Source organism: Solea solea, chromosome 15 (genome assembly GCF_958295425.1).
Source record: "Solea solea chromosome 15, fSolSol10.1, whole genome shotgun sequence".
Lineage (NCBI taxonomy): Eukaryota > Metazoa > Chordata > Actinopteri > Pleuronectiformes > Soleidae > Solea > Solea solea.
In genome coordinates, this window is record NC_081148.1 from 13065929 (window position 1) to 13081649 (window position 15721).

General features: G+C 39.6%; 2 protein-coding genes across 5 annotated transcripts; both read right to left on the reverse strand.

Moving 5' to 3' along the window:
- Positions 1–2478, reverse strand: LOC131474099 (androgen-dependent TFPI-regulating protein). Of its 4 annotated transcripts, none has more exons than XM_058651839.1 (7): positions 2373–2478; positions 1553–1720; positions 1176–1301; positions 1001–1102; positions 784–899; positions 322–473; positions 1–212 (listed from the first exon to the last, which is right to left on the reverse strand). In XM_058651839.1, exons 2-7 carry the CDS (start codon positions 1703–1705, stop codon positions 175–177), a joined length of 687 nt encoding a protein of 228 aa, XP_058507822.1. In that variant the 5' UTR covers positions 1706–1720; positions 2373–2478; the 3' UTR covers positions 1–174. The 4 variants fall into 4 exon arrangements, with proteins under 4 accessions (XP_058507822.1, XP_058507819.1, XP_058507820.1 ...); XM_058651836.1 differs by lacking the exon at positions 2373–2478 and adding an exon at positions 1767–1926 and having other exon boundaries at positions 1553–1639; XM_058651837.1 differs by lacking the exon at positions 2373–2478 and adding an exon at positions 1767–1927 and having other exon boundaries at positions 1–473; positions 1553–1639.
- A 142-nt stretch (positions 2479–2620) lies between these two features.
- Positions 2621–13260, reverse strand: fam83ha (family with sequence similarity 83 member Ha). The gene is made up of 6 exons (XM_058651516.1): positions 12927–13260; positions 10487–10938; positions 10207–10371; positions 9086–9210; positions 3997–8944; positions 2621–3897 (listed from the first exon to the last, which is right to left on the reverse strand). Exons 2-6 carry the CDS (start codon positions 10928–10930, stop codon positions 3886–3888), a joined length of 5694 nt encoding a protein of 1897 aa, XP_058507499.1. The 5' UTR covers positions 10931–10938; positions 12927–13260; the 3' UTR covers positions 2621–3885.
- Between the last annotated feature and the right edge of the window lie 2461 nt (positions 13261–15721).

The window sequence follows — 15721 nt, forward strand, 5'->3', positions numbered from 1 at the left end:
TGAGATTTGTGACCATTAGCCACCATAAACAATGGCAAAATGGCTCAGAATAAAGAACTGATGAGTTTTATTACTTTTATCAGGGTGTTTTTATTTCTATTTTCAAATTGACATAATCTCACTTACAGGTGTATTACATCTGTGGAACCATTACTATCTGGTATAAAGTCAGAGTCACTTTGTTTTTGCTGCAACCTTGCTCATGCCTTTTCCTAAAGAAGACACAAGACAAGACAAGACAAGACAGAAAGAGAGAAATCAGAGGCGCGTTTAGTCAAATTCAGTCGTTTGACTTGATTTATATGTGTTGACGTCACTTACTCCATACGAGGCTATTGAGACTTTTCCCCAGCAGGTAGAACAAGGTCACCATGGACATGTTCAAAAAGAAGAACCCCACCAGACAGGACGTGCTGAAGTGTCGAAGGAGGGGATAGACCCAAAGTCCCACTGACAAGTACACCCATAAAATCCTGCAGAGCACAATGAGACAATCATTTTTTTCTGTCCTCTCACAGAGCTCGTATTCAGTGACTATCTCCACTCACTGACATAGACTGTTGTTATATGTCTATAGTAAATATAAAAATAATAAAAGGGTTGCACATCTGACATCATGAAAATTCACTTTGATGCCCTTGAGCTGTTTTGTGTATTGGACTGGTCTAAACTTGCTACACACTGTCTGCTGTGCTTTTTAGATGACGATGAAAAATACTGGATTTGAATCAAGACGGATTTTGATTGTTTTATAATTGTGTGCTCAGTTGACTTATCACTTACCAGAATAAGTAAGCCAAGCCCACAACTCCTAATGCTGCCAGCGCATGTTTCGTCTGTGGGTAGACGTGCGGCTGCACCAGCACTTCTCCAAGTAAAAACGGCAGAACCAATGTGTGCTGAAAAAAAACATTGTAGAATTGACTTATAACGCGTGACGTGCATAACAGGAGAATCACACTATTTTTGTACACGTGGTCTTAAAAAATGTTATACAGACCATAGCATGGTTCATCCAGGGATGGAAGAAGGTGTCAATAGTTGCTGGGTAGATTAACTCTCTGTCATAGGCAAAGATAGTCCAGAAAAGTAGAACCACAAACTGAACAAAATAAAAAAAAAAGTGAATGCATAATAGTTGGTTAAGAAAAAAAAGTTGACTTTGTGGTTCTCACCATGCCTACCGGGACGACAAAGACAGTGAAGAGGAAATCTTTACATTTGTTCAGAGTGCTCTCAGATTGGTCACCAGGCTGTAGATCATTTAGTGCTGCCAGTCCAAAGAATATAAACTGCACAACCTGAGACACAAGCAACATTTTTGTTTTCAACGAAAAAAAATGCATCATTATAACTAAGTAAAAACATGCACATTTTATGAAGACATTTTATTTACAAATGAAAACATCCGATTTCATAGTGTGTAACAGTTGTGCTGTACACACGGTTGTGTAAATTATTTGCAGTTTTCAGACAGACAGTTAGACAGACAGCTTAACAGAGATTCAAAGTTAATAAAGGGTTGGTTGCAGCATATTTCAAAAATACTCACCAAATTTAAAAAAGTAAGGTACTTCCAGGGTCCTCCATAGGCAAAGATACCTGGTGGTAACTCCTCTCCATCCTTAGCAGCCAGACTCTTCATAACAAAAGTGTACCAGATGAATGCTAAGATATGGTACACTCTACTCACAGTTGAAGTCATTTTAGCTTTTTGTTTCTATAGACAAGGAAAATAAACAGTGAAAACCCCCTCTTTACAATACCTTCAGACCATAGGGACTCAAGCGTAAGAGTTCCATGGTTCTTTGAAGATTACTGTAACTCAGCTTATCAAGACATTTTGAGACAAGGAACCCACTGTTTCTAATAAAGCACTGGGGTCTTTCGGTCTTTGCCGACATACTCCAGCATGTGACTGTCTCATTCACAGTGGGGGCTTAGTCACTCTCATGGTGTTTTGCAAGAGATAAAGAGTGAGTCAATCATTTCATGTACATAAAGTCTGTGGCATATAAGTAGTGGGTGTGATTACATTGTTTTTCCATCAGAAAGTCCTCACCAGATACAGCCTTAAGGCAAAGTTTTACATGTACTGTCCCTTAAAATGTTAAGATTTTTTTTTTATTTATTAATTCTTATTTTTGTCCTGAAGGTGGTGCTAGAGAAAAGGTCACCGCAGTGGCCGGCAGTGCTTATGACATCAACACAGCTTATGAAACGCAGTAAATTCCTGAACTGAAAAGCCATAATAACCTGGTAATCAAGATACATAATATGTATTTTATAACAATGCAATATGAGCTGTTACATATGTGTGTGTGTGGAAAGCCAAATGATTTGCATCAAATAAATCAGGAAATTACACTGACCTTCAATTATGTCAAAGACCCAGAATTGTTATCAAACAGAATAAATATTGCAAATGATCTGCAGATATGGAAACTTCTGTCCACAGAGCAGCAGTACTTTACATCACGTTGCTGCCTTTGATACATTATTTGTGTCAGAGATCATAGGCAAGTTGTACTGTACACATACGACTGCTATTTATCTTCTACAGAAAGATGGATGCATGAAGTGACTTACATTTGAACACTGGGCACACAGAAACCAGAAAAACATTACTAAGACATTTTTTTTATTTACAAATTAAAACATCCTATTTCATAAAGTGTGTAACAGTTGTGCTCTACATACAGTTGTGAAAATTCTTTGCAGTTAATAAAGGGTTGGTTGCAGCATATTACAAAATATAACCTCATCTATGAGGTAGCTTCAGATATACATGACGGAAGGTGACATTCAAAAACAAAAAGGCAACACATTTATACTTGTTTGTTTGACAAATAACGTACAAATAATTTGCTTTAAAACACTTGATTTGGGTGAAAAGACCCTTTAAGGCAAACAGTACAGCATCTAAGACTGACATTAAAGTCTCAAATTAGTTAAATGTGTAGAAAAAAAAAGCATTCCATACTGTATGGTATGTGAGGATTTACACATGTGACACTGTAGGTACATCATGTAAAAGCTGGTATTCTGTTGCAATCTTGTGTTTTTCACTGCTTTTTTTGAATTACAAATAATTAAAACAATGTTTTATTAACATCAGAACAATAACCTTGCATGGTTAGAAGTTCACAGAGCCACTTTTTTTCTTTCTTTTACAAATACATATATTATTTATGATTAAGATACAAACAAAAGTTTATTTCAGTTTTACGAGCACACGACTTAAGATCGTGTTATTATACTTAAGCATCACATTTTGACAGCTGGCATCAGTCAGTGTGTTTACATGCACGTTAAAAGTATGATTTTTGTCAGACTAAGACAGTAAATCGGTTTTCTTAATGTCATGTAAACTAGACAGTCTGACTAAAATCGAGCTAGTCTAAATCGGACTAACATACCTGGAAAATGTGATTCATAGTCCGATTACTCCTGCATGTATGCGCTTAGTCAGACTGGGGTCGGACTTGGCGTTCTGCACATGCACAAAAATTTCCTCCCTGGTCTTTGACCTGGGAAGTAGAATGAGACGATGTATAAACTGTTGCCGGAAATCATATGGTGGTGGTGGCGGCGTCTTAAATGCACTTAGCGTCAGTGCTGCAAAAAAGGGCATGGACAGGCAAGATCATACAAACCATTGCATACATTGCACTATACCCATGCAGTCCCTAAACCGTTTGATCACACACATATCCTCAGTATATGTGCATTGGTAATTCACCCACAGTAAGAAGCCCTTTGGTAAACCTTTGTGACAGCCAGTTTGTATTCTTCTGTGTGAGATTCACCATTTCAACAAGTTCACATTCTTTTTACACTTCCTGTACACATTCCGTCTTCTCTTCAGCCTTACTTGAATATCAGTTAAGGTGCCATCTGGGAAAGAAGCACAGAGACACAACATGAATTAACACAGAGGCAACTAAATGTACATTTAAATGGGTGCTATAACAGTGGAGTTGCATGTACTCATACCTCAAATCGACTGTAAACTTTCCTCTCCTTCCTCATGCTCTGGATCTTCTCGAGCAGCTTCTCCCGCTCCTCTGTCGATTTGGGCTGTCCTTTACCAAACGTCCCAATCTGTCTTTCTGCTTGCCTTTTGGCATCTTTGTCAGCTTTATCTTCTTTCTCGTCATCAGTGACGGGAGATTCTTTGGTGGCCTCGTTCCTACTCTGGCTATTAGCAGAAATCTGCTCTAGCAGCAGCTTAGTATCATCTCTAAGGTTGCTGCTTGAGAGCACGTTGGCTGTTGATGACTGGTAACGAGACTGGCTCGCTTTTGGCTGCTTGGACTGTGACGACGCAGAAATGACTTGATTTGATACAATCTCTGCTTTCTCTGAGCAGTTATTTGCCTTTACTTGGTCATTTGTTTTTTCACTTATGACAGATTGCTGTGTTATAACATGCATTTCCTTATTGGTGTCCTCAGACTTTTTATCACCAGAGGCAGATAATTCTGGCTCTTTTCTTATTTTACTCTGTTGGTCTTTGTTACTTGTTTCAGCAGGATCAGATGGCTCTGGAGCATGGCTTTCCGAGGTCACATATTCAGGTGTTGGCTCTGGCTCTGTGGGGATTTTTGAGGTAGGCTCAGTTGGGTGAGAAGTTTCTGTTGATGGGAGGGGTGCAGTTTCATTTGAGTCTGTTGTGATTTGCTTGGGAAGAGATGGTGTATTTGAAGGACTGCATGACGTGGGCATGTTTGTTTCTGTTTTTCTTGCCTCTGGGGACAAAACCGATCTACCTGACGCAGTTACAGGAGAACAGCGGGGTACTGTTTCAACAGGAGCAGGACTGACAAATCCTGTCAGGTTAAGTTCGGACGGACGAGTTGCTTGTTTCTGGGCATCTTGCGGAGATGCATTTGCTGAGGACTGGGAAGCATTAGCAGTAATGTCCAAATTGGCATGAGAAGATGTTTCTGATGGGAAATGCTCAGACGGGAGGTGGATAGTACTCGTCTCAATTTGATCAGGTCTGTTAGTAGAAGTTTCCAGATTAGATACATGAGGAAACTCAGACTTGGGTTGTGATGTAAGGCTAGGATCTGGAGGCTTGATATCAGATTTGACATCCTCTGATGAGCTAAGAACCTCAGATTCACTGGAATTTGTCTTAGTGGTGGAGTGTAATGAGACTATGTTTGGTTCTGTCAAGGTTGTGCATGTGTCAGGAGCGATATCAGACTCCACTTTTGCAGAGTCAACTGCTGAAGGGATCTCAGATGATGTCAACTTGGGATCAGACTGTAGACGAACCTGAGTAGACTCAGATTCTGTTAATTCTATAGAAGTTTTATCAGCTGTTTGGCCGGACTCAGGTGGTGAGGAGGTGACAGGTTGCAGTGCCTCTATTTTATCAGAACTTGGTGACAATATGCTGGAGACTGAACTGGAATCTTCTGTGGTAACATTAGAACATAGAGTATCTTTAGGTGAAGACTGAGGAGCAGAGCAAGAGGTTGGAAGACTTGGAATGATCTGTGAATCAGATTGTGAGGAGCTTTGAATTGATTTGTTAGAAGAAGTCAATTCTGATCCATTGCGTTTTTCAGCTAGTCGTGCAGGTTCAGTGATTAAAGTTTGGGACTCAGCTGATTCAGCTTTTTGGTTGTGAGAATCCAAAGGAGCAGATGCAGAAGACAGTGGTTCCTCTAGTGAGCTGGGAATGAGAGAACTGGACTCCTTTGAGGTAGAATCACAGTTTGGGACATGACTTTCATTTGAACCCTGTTCAGGAGATGGACCATTGCCATGAGTAGATGTTGGACTAATGCAATCTTTTACAACAGTTTTTGAGAAGTCTTTAAGAGTTTCATGTGAAGGTGGTTCTCTTTCTGCAGAAATGGGCAAATATGTTGTTGGTTGGCTGATTTCCAGCTCCTTCTCTGAGTCAGCTTTGAAAAGACTGTCTTGCTTGGAGATTTGACTTTCATTTGAACTTTGTTCAGGAGATGGAACATTAGCAGGGGTAGCATTTGTTGATGTCGATGTATGAGTAAAGCTACTCTCTTTTACAGCAGGTTTGGGCAGCATTACGTCTTTAATAGGTTCAGGTTGAGGGGGTTCTGTTTCTACAGCAACAGGCAAATATGTTTTTGGTTGGCTGATTTCCAGCTCCTTCTCTGAGTCAGTTGAACATTTAGTCTGTTCCTCTTTACAGCTTTGGGAGGTACTGTCATCATTTTTGAGAAGACTGTCCTGCTTGGGGATTTGACTTCCACTTGGACCTTGTTCAGGAGATGGAACATAAGCAGTGGTAGCATTTGTTGATATCAATGGATGAGTAAGGCTACTCTCTTGTACAGCAGGTTTGGACAGCAATACGTCTTTAATAGGTTCAGGTCGAGGAGGTTCTGTTTCTGCAGAAATGGGCAAAGATGTTGTTGGTTGGCTAATTTCCAGCACCTTCTTTGTGTCAGTTTTGACAGGACCCTCTTGCTTGGGGAGTTGACTTTCATTTGAACCTTGTTCAGGAGATGGGACTTTAGCAGGGGTGGCAATTGATGTCATTGGATGAGTAAGGCTACTCTCTTTTACAGCAGGTTTGGGCAGCATTAAGTCTTTAAGAGGTTCTGTTTTTGCCACATCAGGCAAAGATGTTGTTGGTTGGCTGGTTTCCAGCTCCTCTGAAACTGAAGAAATGTTAGTCAGTTCCTCTTTACAGGTTTGGGAGGTAATGGCATCATTTTTGACAAGACTGTCTTGCTTGGAGATTTCACATCCATGTAGACTTTGTTCAGGAGATGGAACATTAGCAGGAGTAGTATTTGTTGATGTCGGTGGATGAGTAAGACAACTCTCTTTTACAGCAGGTTTGCACAGCTTTACATCTTTAAGAGCTTCATGTGAAGGTGGTTCTGTCTCTGCGGAAATGGGTAAATCTTTTGTTGGTTGGCTGGTTTCTAGCTCTTTATTCTCTGAAACAACAGAAGTTTTTCCAGCACCATTTGTAGTAAGATGTTTTTCAGAGAGACCCTCTGATTGTGAAGTATTAGCCATTGTCTCTAAGGCTTTTTTTGTATCGGTTTCATCCTTTCTAAGAGTGGTACTATTTTTCACATCCGTCTGAGCCTTGTCTGCATTCTTTTCAGCTTCTGCAGCCTTAGCAGCTTTACGTTTTGCTGCCAGCTCTTTGAAAAACATCAGCCTGTTATCAGGATCATTCATATCGACATATGACGGAGTAGTGAGCAAAGATGTTGGCACTTGTACTGGCTGATCAGATTTAGGTAGCTTCGTTTCATGTGGCCTAGTTTGTGATTTTGATAGTGAAGAATTAGCAACTGTACTGTTATCGGAAAGATCCTTTGAATTGTCTACCTTTGATTGATCTACATTTGCTTCTTCACTGTTCTCATCATTTGACTTAGATGTCTCTATAGTTGAGTTGTCAATAGTTGTTGACTTTATGTAACGGCTCCATTCAAAAGGTTCTCGTGTAATTGATCTCCTTTGTCCTAAAACAAAAGGTAGTTTTGTCTGTTCTGCTTCATTTTTGTCATTTTCTTCATCCTGTTGTCCAGCAGTTTTGGTATCTTGAGAAGCATGCTGCTGATCAAGAGAGCTGAATAACAAAGATGATCTTAACCTAGAGCCTCGTGGCATAGCACTGAACTTTCTTCTGAATGACTCATCCCTTAGAAGAGTAGTGGTTTTTGGTTCTTTTTGTTCTGCTTCCTCTGCCTTTTCTCCATCAGCTGTAGATGATGATTCGGATGGTGTTGGTGTTGTTTTGGCTTCTGGTGCCACTGCAATAGGTTCATCAGGCAATTGCTTTGGCTTCTCTCGCACAGTGTTTTTGGTGTAACTTGGCATTTGACTTACCCTTGGTACAGCAGGAATCTTAAATTCTCTTACATTAGGAATTTTAGGATATGACAAATCTATTCCTGGTACCGTTTGCTGTAAAGGATTTGAAGGCTCTTCAAAGGGTTCTGATCCCTGACTTGGTGCCAATGGCAGGCCTTCCTCTCCTGGATCATCATATGTACTGAGGTATGAGCTAATCCTCCAGTTTCTTAGCCCTTGTTTCACCGTAGGATCCTTACGGTCAGCGTTGGACTCCTGGAGAAACAGCTTTTGCTCGGTTGTATTTGAGGGCGTGGGAGACGACTGACAAGGATTTGAGCCCATGCTCTGTCTTTTAGGGTGAGGTGAACTTAGCAAATCTGGCTCAGGCACTAATTTCTCTGAGCTCTGATCAAAGTCAACATATCTAGTAGATGATAAATAATTAAGCACAGGGTCAAAGTTATCAGGTGGTTGCATCTCTTGTGGTAAACCAGATGCAGAGTATTGATCTGACTGAAAGTCTTGATTCCAGAACTTGTCATAGCCACTGTAATCTGCTTCTGGTCCTAGAACAGGACCTTGAAAGGGCTGCTGTCCCCTGTGAAACTGCCTTCCCTGGTTCTCAGGCTCTGGCATTCCCTGTGGCTGCAAATGTGGATAAGAATATCGACCTTGAACACCTTCAGCATAACTATGGCGTTTGAATGCAGGATTTTCTAACATTGACATTCGGTAGGGGCCCTGATCATGAGATGAATCGATGCGAGGCTGTGGGGAGGGATACCTACTATAAACATCTGCAGGGCTGTGCTGAGGTTCTTGCCTCTTAAGAGACATCATTCTCCAGTCCACATCCATTTGTTCATCATAGGAATGTCTCATCCTTTCCTCTGAATCCAGTGGTAGAAATTTTCTGGGCTCTCTGAACAGAGGAGTTCTTTCACTTGGGTTTTGCCTCTTTTGTAATGCGCCAAAATCTTCTATTGGAGCAAGTGTATCTTCAACCATCAGAGGCTGGGACTGAGCAAAAAGAATACGAAACTCTTCGTCAAAGGTTGATACAAGCTGTCCTAGAAATAGGTGTGCCATACAGCGGTGAAGCTTCTCAAATGACCACATGAAGCTGGAAAAACATAAAAAACACATAACAAAAAAGTGGTCATTAATTCACAAAAAACTTAAAATAAATGTTGGTATGAATGTGTGTTTCATATTCTCAATTGTGTGGTATCAAGTTCATAGGTGTGTCTTTCAATGGCTGCACCTGTAGTTTCCACTCAGCACAGCTCTGCAGTCTGTCAACAAGAAGCGATCCATCATCTGACCTTTAAAGGATTTCCCTGAGCGGCAGTGGTACGTGATGCCTGACACTGTTCTCACACGTAAAAACTGCAAGACACACATCAAACCATCCAAATATAATGAACAATGAAGAACAATAAGTAAATCAAGTGTTGTTAGCTTTTAAATTGCAAATCAGACTAGGTGGCAGCATTGCATCAGCCACATTTGACATCAGAAGAAAGACAATGGCAGCAGTTCTATTTAATATTCATTTGCTAATATGCTGTGATTTCTGTTATTGAAGAAATACTTCAATATATTCTCTGTATAATTAAGGGACAATAAATTAACAAACTAAATTATTATTTTGTCCAAAAGGCTGCATTTTACCTGAGCAGGCACATATGAACAAATGACCAAAAATATAAAATAAAAAAAATACACAAAAAACCCAGTGCAACATACAATATATAAAAACAAATCCTTGTAAAATTATACAATAGCATGTGAGATTAAGCGCAGCATAAAGCAATAGGATGTTTGCACTAGTTCAGTTATTTGATAATGCTAGTATGTAATGCATTTCTAATAGTAAAATCAGTTAGAAGTCCTAGTCAGCCACGTGATGTTTGCAAAGAAAACAAGTTTTTTTTGTTTGTATTATGAAATGACGTCACACAGACAATGTGTACCTACAGAAGAATGCTTCTCTAGACTAGTTCAACTAATACTGAGGAAGGAAGACTTTTAAATTACAAGGTTAACACAATAGTCCCTATTTATGTTGGCGTAAAAAGACCTCACGTGTTTAAAGACTTTGTGACTTCCCCATTTCTGTCTGTGACTCAAGGCCCATTGATTCCAACCAAAGACATACAAAACTTCTGTGTATGTAAAAATGAAATAGTAAAAGGTACATGTCACCCAGTGTAGCAGTAGTTTTTACAAGTTCTTGGAAAATGTATCTAAGACTGTGTGTGTGGGGGAACGGGGAAAAATGCAAATTACAAGCAGCCTAGTTTCTGAATAGTGTTTTTTTGTAATACAGTTTTAACTGCTTAGTATCCGCACTCAAATGTAGAAGTGACTTGATAAACTCACTTGAAGGCTCTGTAGATTGACCCTGCAGTTGGACACCATGTTGAGGAAGTGATCCGTGTTCTGCTCGTCTAAAAGGATGTAGACAGCAACACTCCTCATGGCAGCATTGAGTATATCCGCAAATATGTCAACATCAGTAAACATGTCCATCACTATGGCAATGACCTGAGGGGATAAAAGCCACAAAACACATGTGTTGACAAAACTGTCAGGACATTGTGACTTTGACAAATCAAGTTTGGCATGACATACACCTTTATAAAGGAAGTGAAAGGCTGACCTGCTGAGCATTCTTGATAAGTCTCCGAGCCTGCTCCTTGATACTTGGCATGTCAGGCTCAGGGGGGTTGACCAAAGTGGTGACCTCTGTGGGCCCAATGAAGCGATGCAGTTGAGGCCAACCAAGGTCCAACCCCGGTACATCCTGGTCAGAGTGAATTGGCCAGTAAGTGTCTGAAGAGCCATCTCCGTCAGTCTCCTGAAACTGTTGCTCAGGGTGGTAGCTTTGATGAGGACTTTGAATAAAGCTCTGAATATACTGAATCTCAGGTGTTGACAGGAAATCCACCACATCGGCTTTTTGGAGGAACTTGTAGTATCCTTCCAAATCCTCCTCAACCAGCGCATCAATAGCTAATCTGTAATCTTCCCGATAGTGAGGAGGGAGGTAGTTCGGGTCCAGAGGGTTGTCCCCAGCAGAGGAACACTGAGAGCGTCGTGCCATTCTGTAGTCTAGGGAGGGTTAGAGCAAAATAAAACACATTAATGATGTTCTATCTTAATCATGATCAGTCAATTTTTCATTCAAATAAGAATTTGTGAACGTTTTGAAGAAATCGCATTTATGACACTTTATGGACAAAAGAGAAAATAAGTGTGTGCCACCGTTTGTTGTCTTTCAACTGAATAACAATGAGACACCTATTATATTGTCACTGAATCTAAATATATGAAATATAAAATAAATATTTTTGGTAATAACCCTGCTAAATATATCAAAATAAACATGTAGTAGTAGCTCATATAGGTCTAAATTAGCAGTTTGGTCAGAATCTTTTCAATCAAAGCTATTATCTTGATCCATTTTGACACTGTAGGAAAGTGAGCAGCCTTGGTGGACTTTTGCACTCTGACTGCTTTCTCTGGTTTGACATGTTTCCAGTCAGATTTACTGCAAGATAGTGGGACAATGACCACTGGTTTGACTTAGTCTTGTGGGTTCCCTTTGTAAGCTTTTGCTAAATCGAGACACTATATATCAACATCTGAAAAACAGCTGCACCAGTAGAATATAAGTGAATCCAACCATGTCGCCCAGCTCTGCAGCTGTATCTCTCCAATCATTTAAAAAGACTTAAAATCCTGAAAACATGCGTTAATCTCCAACATTTAGCAAGGACATTTCTAAAATCTCAATATTTAACAGAGGAGTCTGGTGTATTTAGCGACAGCACTGCTGAAAGCTGGAAATTGTCTGCGGCCTGGTCATCCAGGAAGTAAAGGACTAATCTTTTTAATTCACTGCTTCTAATGATTCAGTACACTGATAACAACTTTTTTAATAGTCAGTAGTACCAAACCGAGTAGAGTCGAGCCGAGCTGCGTTACAACTGTATAGTGGGAAAGCGTCATTAGTGGCATCTTAAGGTGAGAGCGCAGTTTGTTACAAATGGAGGACCAGAGAGGATGTTGTTTTTGGTTTGTGTAGTAAACTTCTGCTTTAAATTGCAGACTGAATAGTGTGTTTGGGCTCCAGTGTGGATACGTGTAGACGCAAGATGGATCTCTTGAAAAACTTTAAATCCATAGTTTGAGATCAAATTAAGATACTTGTGAACATCAGGAAAAACAAATAAAAGTCTTTCCCAAAGACTTATTCTAAGAAAACCAAATGTTTTTTTTAACTTTAAGGTTCAAGGTTTTTTTTTAGGCCTTTGAGTCAGAGATCCTCTGTCAACATTTGAAACAAACAAACAAACAGTTGCACTAATGCAGTATAACTGAATACAACCACATCACCAAGCAGCTGTATCACCATACAACCCTTCAATAGCTGCATTAATACAATATGCCTGAAACCATTTATTGTTTTAGAATGAATCAAAGAAGTGAATTAACCAGCTCTGCATCTGTATCTCTCTAATACCTTTAAGAGCATACTTTAATTTCCATTTATGATACATTAGAAACCACCAGTACATAATACGTGAATCAAATCATTGGTTTTGACTGAAATAAATCCAAGTCATATCAACTAGTTATGCAACTGTATCTCCTTTCAGAGTCTCGGTCAGCTCTTCATGTCCTGGATCTGCAGATTTCAGACACAGGGCCATTATCTCACAGTGATCCTACTAGAATTAGCTCAGAATGAAGGAAGGGAGAAGGAATCTGACCACAGGATAGATGATTATGGGTGTGGCTCCTCCCTCTGACCGAAACAACCAAAGTCTGCATATATGCAAGTTTGGGCAAAACCACATATGAGAATGTCGCCACAGGGAACATCTCGGTCCAAACGAAAAACACACAAAAACCTCAGTGAAACGCGGCAAAAAAAAAACAACCAACACCTTCTACAGAGTCACCTACTCTCACTTCTTTCCACCAACACGGAGGTGTCATGTCAGAAAAGTCAATACGCAGAGCATATACAGTCGGTGTCCATATGCTAAGTTGCCCAAATTTCCCCACAACAACGCTGTACAGGCCGAACTTACCGTGCTGTTTGTTACTCGTCACTTTACTCGTCGTTCAAACTTAAACGCAGTCATGTTGTCTTTTCCACCACGTTTCCATCCACAGTTTCGTCGTGTATCTGCTCCATCTGAGACTCGTCTCAAGTTTTGTGTTACGCCGCCTTACCTTCCTTCCCCTGCCTTCACCCAGCTAAACCAGTTTATTGTCATGCTTGAGGCATGTTGTTGGCGAGATTCTAGTCAGAGACAGAGATACAGTCAGAGGAAAAGTGGTGTCGACCAAAAAACACGTCGCTCCGCCTCAACTGGAGCTGAATACGTATCATTCTCTCCCTCTCTTTCCGTCTGTCTGTCTGTCTGTCTGTGTGTGTGTGTGAGTGAAACCGCGCTGAACTCTGCACAGTTCTTATCTAAAACCATATCAGCTGTCACTGACCTGTTCTCACACACACACACACACACACACACGACCTCAGTCATTGATTACCCTGGTCCGTGAACGCAACACGTATACATAATTATATCCATTCATATGTTAGTCATATCCTGCTATCTGCTCTATAAACTTTAACTTCATTCACTGGAAATCTTTATTACTATTGTGGCATTCCAATGAAGTGCATCACATAAAAAAAATTTAAAATGTATATTGTGTAAAGGGGAGAGACATTAGGGATGGGATGGGATCGACATACCATTTTTTTTTATGTCCAATACCAATACCAATATCACAAACTTAGTTTTAGTTTTTATTTCGTTTTGACTTTTTGCTTTTTAAATTAGTTTGTTAAATAGAGTTAAATTCATGTTTTTTTGTAAATGCTTAGTTTTAGTTTACTTTTTTATTAGTTTTAGTGAGTATTTGCCAGGTACAACATTCATAAAGGTAATAATAAGTATTGTGACTTAAATACAACCTTTCAAAATTGCCGGCAGAGACAAAATAAATACAACCCAAAAGGATTATGTATGAAATAAGACCGATCATTTTTCAAATGTGTCAAAAAATATGGTTCTCCCAAAAAGAAGAAATAAACAGCCCAAACATTACTGATTTTTAATTAAAATTTTTACAGTCCGTGCATAGTGACACATGTGAATTATAGGATTTTTGGACTGTATCATTTTTTGTATTTGTATCTGTCCACTATTCGATCCAGTGATTTTGACCAGTATCGGACCGATACCATTACTGACCAATAACAATTCCCATCCCTAATTATCATGCATGCTCTCAGTCTCTTTCTGATAATAATAATACTAATAATATCATCATGAATAAAACATATTGTGGTATTATTATTAATAATTGGTATTATTATTGAGGATAGTTATGAAAGGAAATGTTCACAGTGACCCTTATTATACATATGTTATCAGTGAAGATGCCACTGTGTAATAAAAATGGATTTATGACTTTATTACTGTCTTACCATTATTCTATTAATGCTTTTTAGATTTGTAAATTAGCAATTATTAAAAAACAAAACAAAAAGTTACAGTAAGGGGGATATTGCTGGAATATTATTTATCTTGTAGAAGGTCATTGGCCGAGGAGAGAAGAGAGAACCTTTGCTTTTGGAGACTGGAAAGTACCAGGTTGTCTTTGGTTTTGCTCCACGGAAGCAAAAAATATATCAATTAAAATCGGGTAACAAATTGTAGGCCTTAAGTATTTGTCCAAGTTAATTATTTGGTTGGACAAACTACCACAATGAACTGTGCATACCTATAATGAAGCCAGCCTCTGTATTATAACAAATCTGGAACCTAGACATTAATAAACAATACCGAACCCTACTGATGCATACAGGTAGGGCTGCAACTAACGATTTCATAATCAATTAATCTGTTGATTATTTTCTCGATGAGTTGAGTGCTTGTTTGGTCGGTAAAAGCTTCAGGTGATCTTTTTAAACTCGATGCAGATTTCTTACTATGACGCAGATCTGAGCAAACAACAGTGGCAGCAGTTGATAATTAGAAAGACTGCAGTGTCATTCTTTGATGAAGGTGTCTTCACACAAACACTGGAGCAGAGAATCACAAGGTGACCAGGACAAAACCAGAGCCTGAGGACATCCTGTCCTCTGCCAACACCAACAAATGTCTCACTCCACAGCAGCCATGGCCACAGACTAAAGTGATATTACTCATGCATACGTGCCGTTGTGTAACTTTACTTTGTGGTTTATTGTGATTGCTGATATGGAAAAGCCTGGCTTTGAAGTTGTGGGAGGGCCATGTGGGATTCCAGCATAAGTTCTGTTTTGTTAAACCCTGAAAGGAGAGAGATAGAGAAACTAAAGTGTGTTTTCTTTCAGGGTTGCTCTACACTCAGTCCTAAAATATGCTGATCAGAATGGAGTCTGATGTAACTAAAGCAAAGGAAGTGATGCAACACAGTTGCTCAAATGACATGAAGACAATCCTTTATTGTTCCTGCCAGGCAACACCCAATGCATACAGAGGAGCAGTTGTATTTGAAACATCAAAATGAACGTTTACACAGTTCATAGAGAGTTGCTGCACTACATACCATACGGCAGCACTCAACACTGCACTCTTTTAACCCCTGAAGCCCACAGAGAAAAATAGACTTGGTGCCCTGGCTTTTGGTTTTGTGACTGACAGCTTTGGTTATGAAACATGAACATGTTCAGAAAATGAATCAGAGCTTGAACCCTCCCCTCATCCATAAAACATCTCCAGGAATGTATGAATCAAACCAATGATTTATGTGCTACCACAAATGTCTAAATGGATTGTTACTGTTAAAATGGCAACAAAGACAAAGTGTCGCTCGTGGTAATTAG

Excerpts from the sequence above, each read along its gene's own strand:
- LOC131474099 (XM_058651836.1), bottom strand. The coding sequence starts at position 1,904 with ATGTCGGCAAAGACCGAAAGACCCCAGTGCTTTATTAGAAACAGTGGG. Across the intron at positions 1,103-1,175 it reads TTGTCGTCCCGGTAGGCATG|TTTGTGGTTCTACTTTTCTG; the intron begins GTGAGAACCACA and ends TATTTTGTTCAG. Across the intron at positions 900-1,000 it reads CCTGGATGAACCATGCTATG|CACACATTGGTTCTGCCGTT; the intron begins GTCTGTATAACA and ends GTTTTTTTTCAG.
- fam83ha (XM_058651516.1), bottom strand. The coding sequence starts at position 10,930 with ATGGCACGACGCTCTCAGTGTTCCTCTGCTGGGGACAACCCTCTGGAC. Across the intron at positions 10,372-10,486 it reads TTATCAAGAATGCTCAGCAG|GTCATTGCCATAGTGATGGA; the intron begins GTCAGCCTTTCA and ends TTATCCCCTCAG. Across the intron at positions 9,211-10,206 it reads TCAATCTACAGAGCCTTCAA|TTTTTACGTGTGAGAACAGT; the intron begins GTGAGTTTATCA and ends TGTGTCTTGCAG.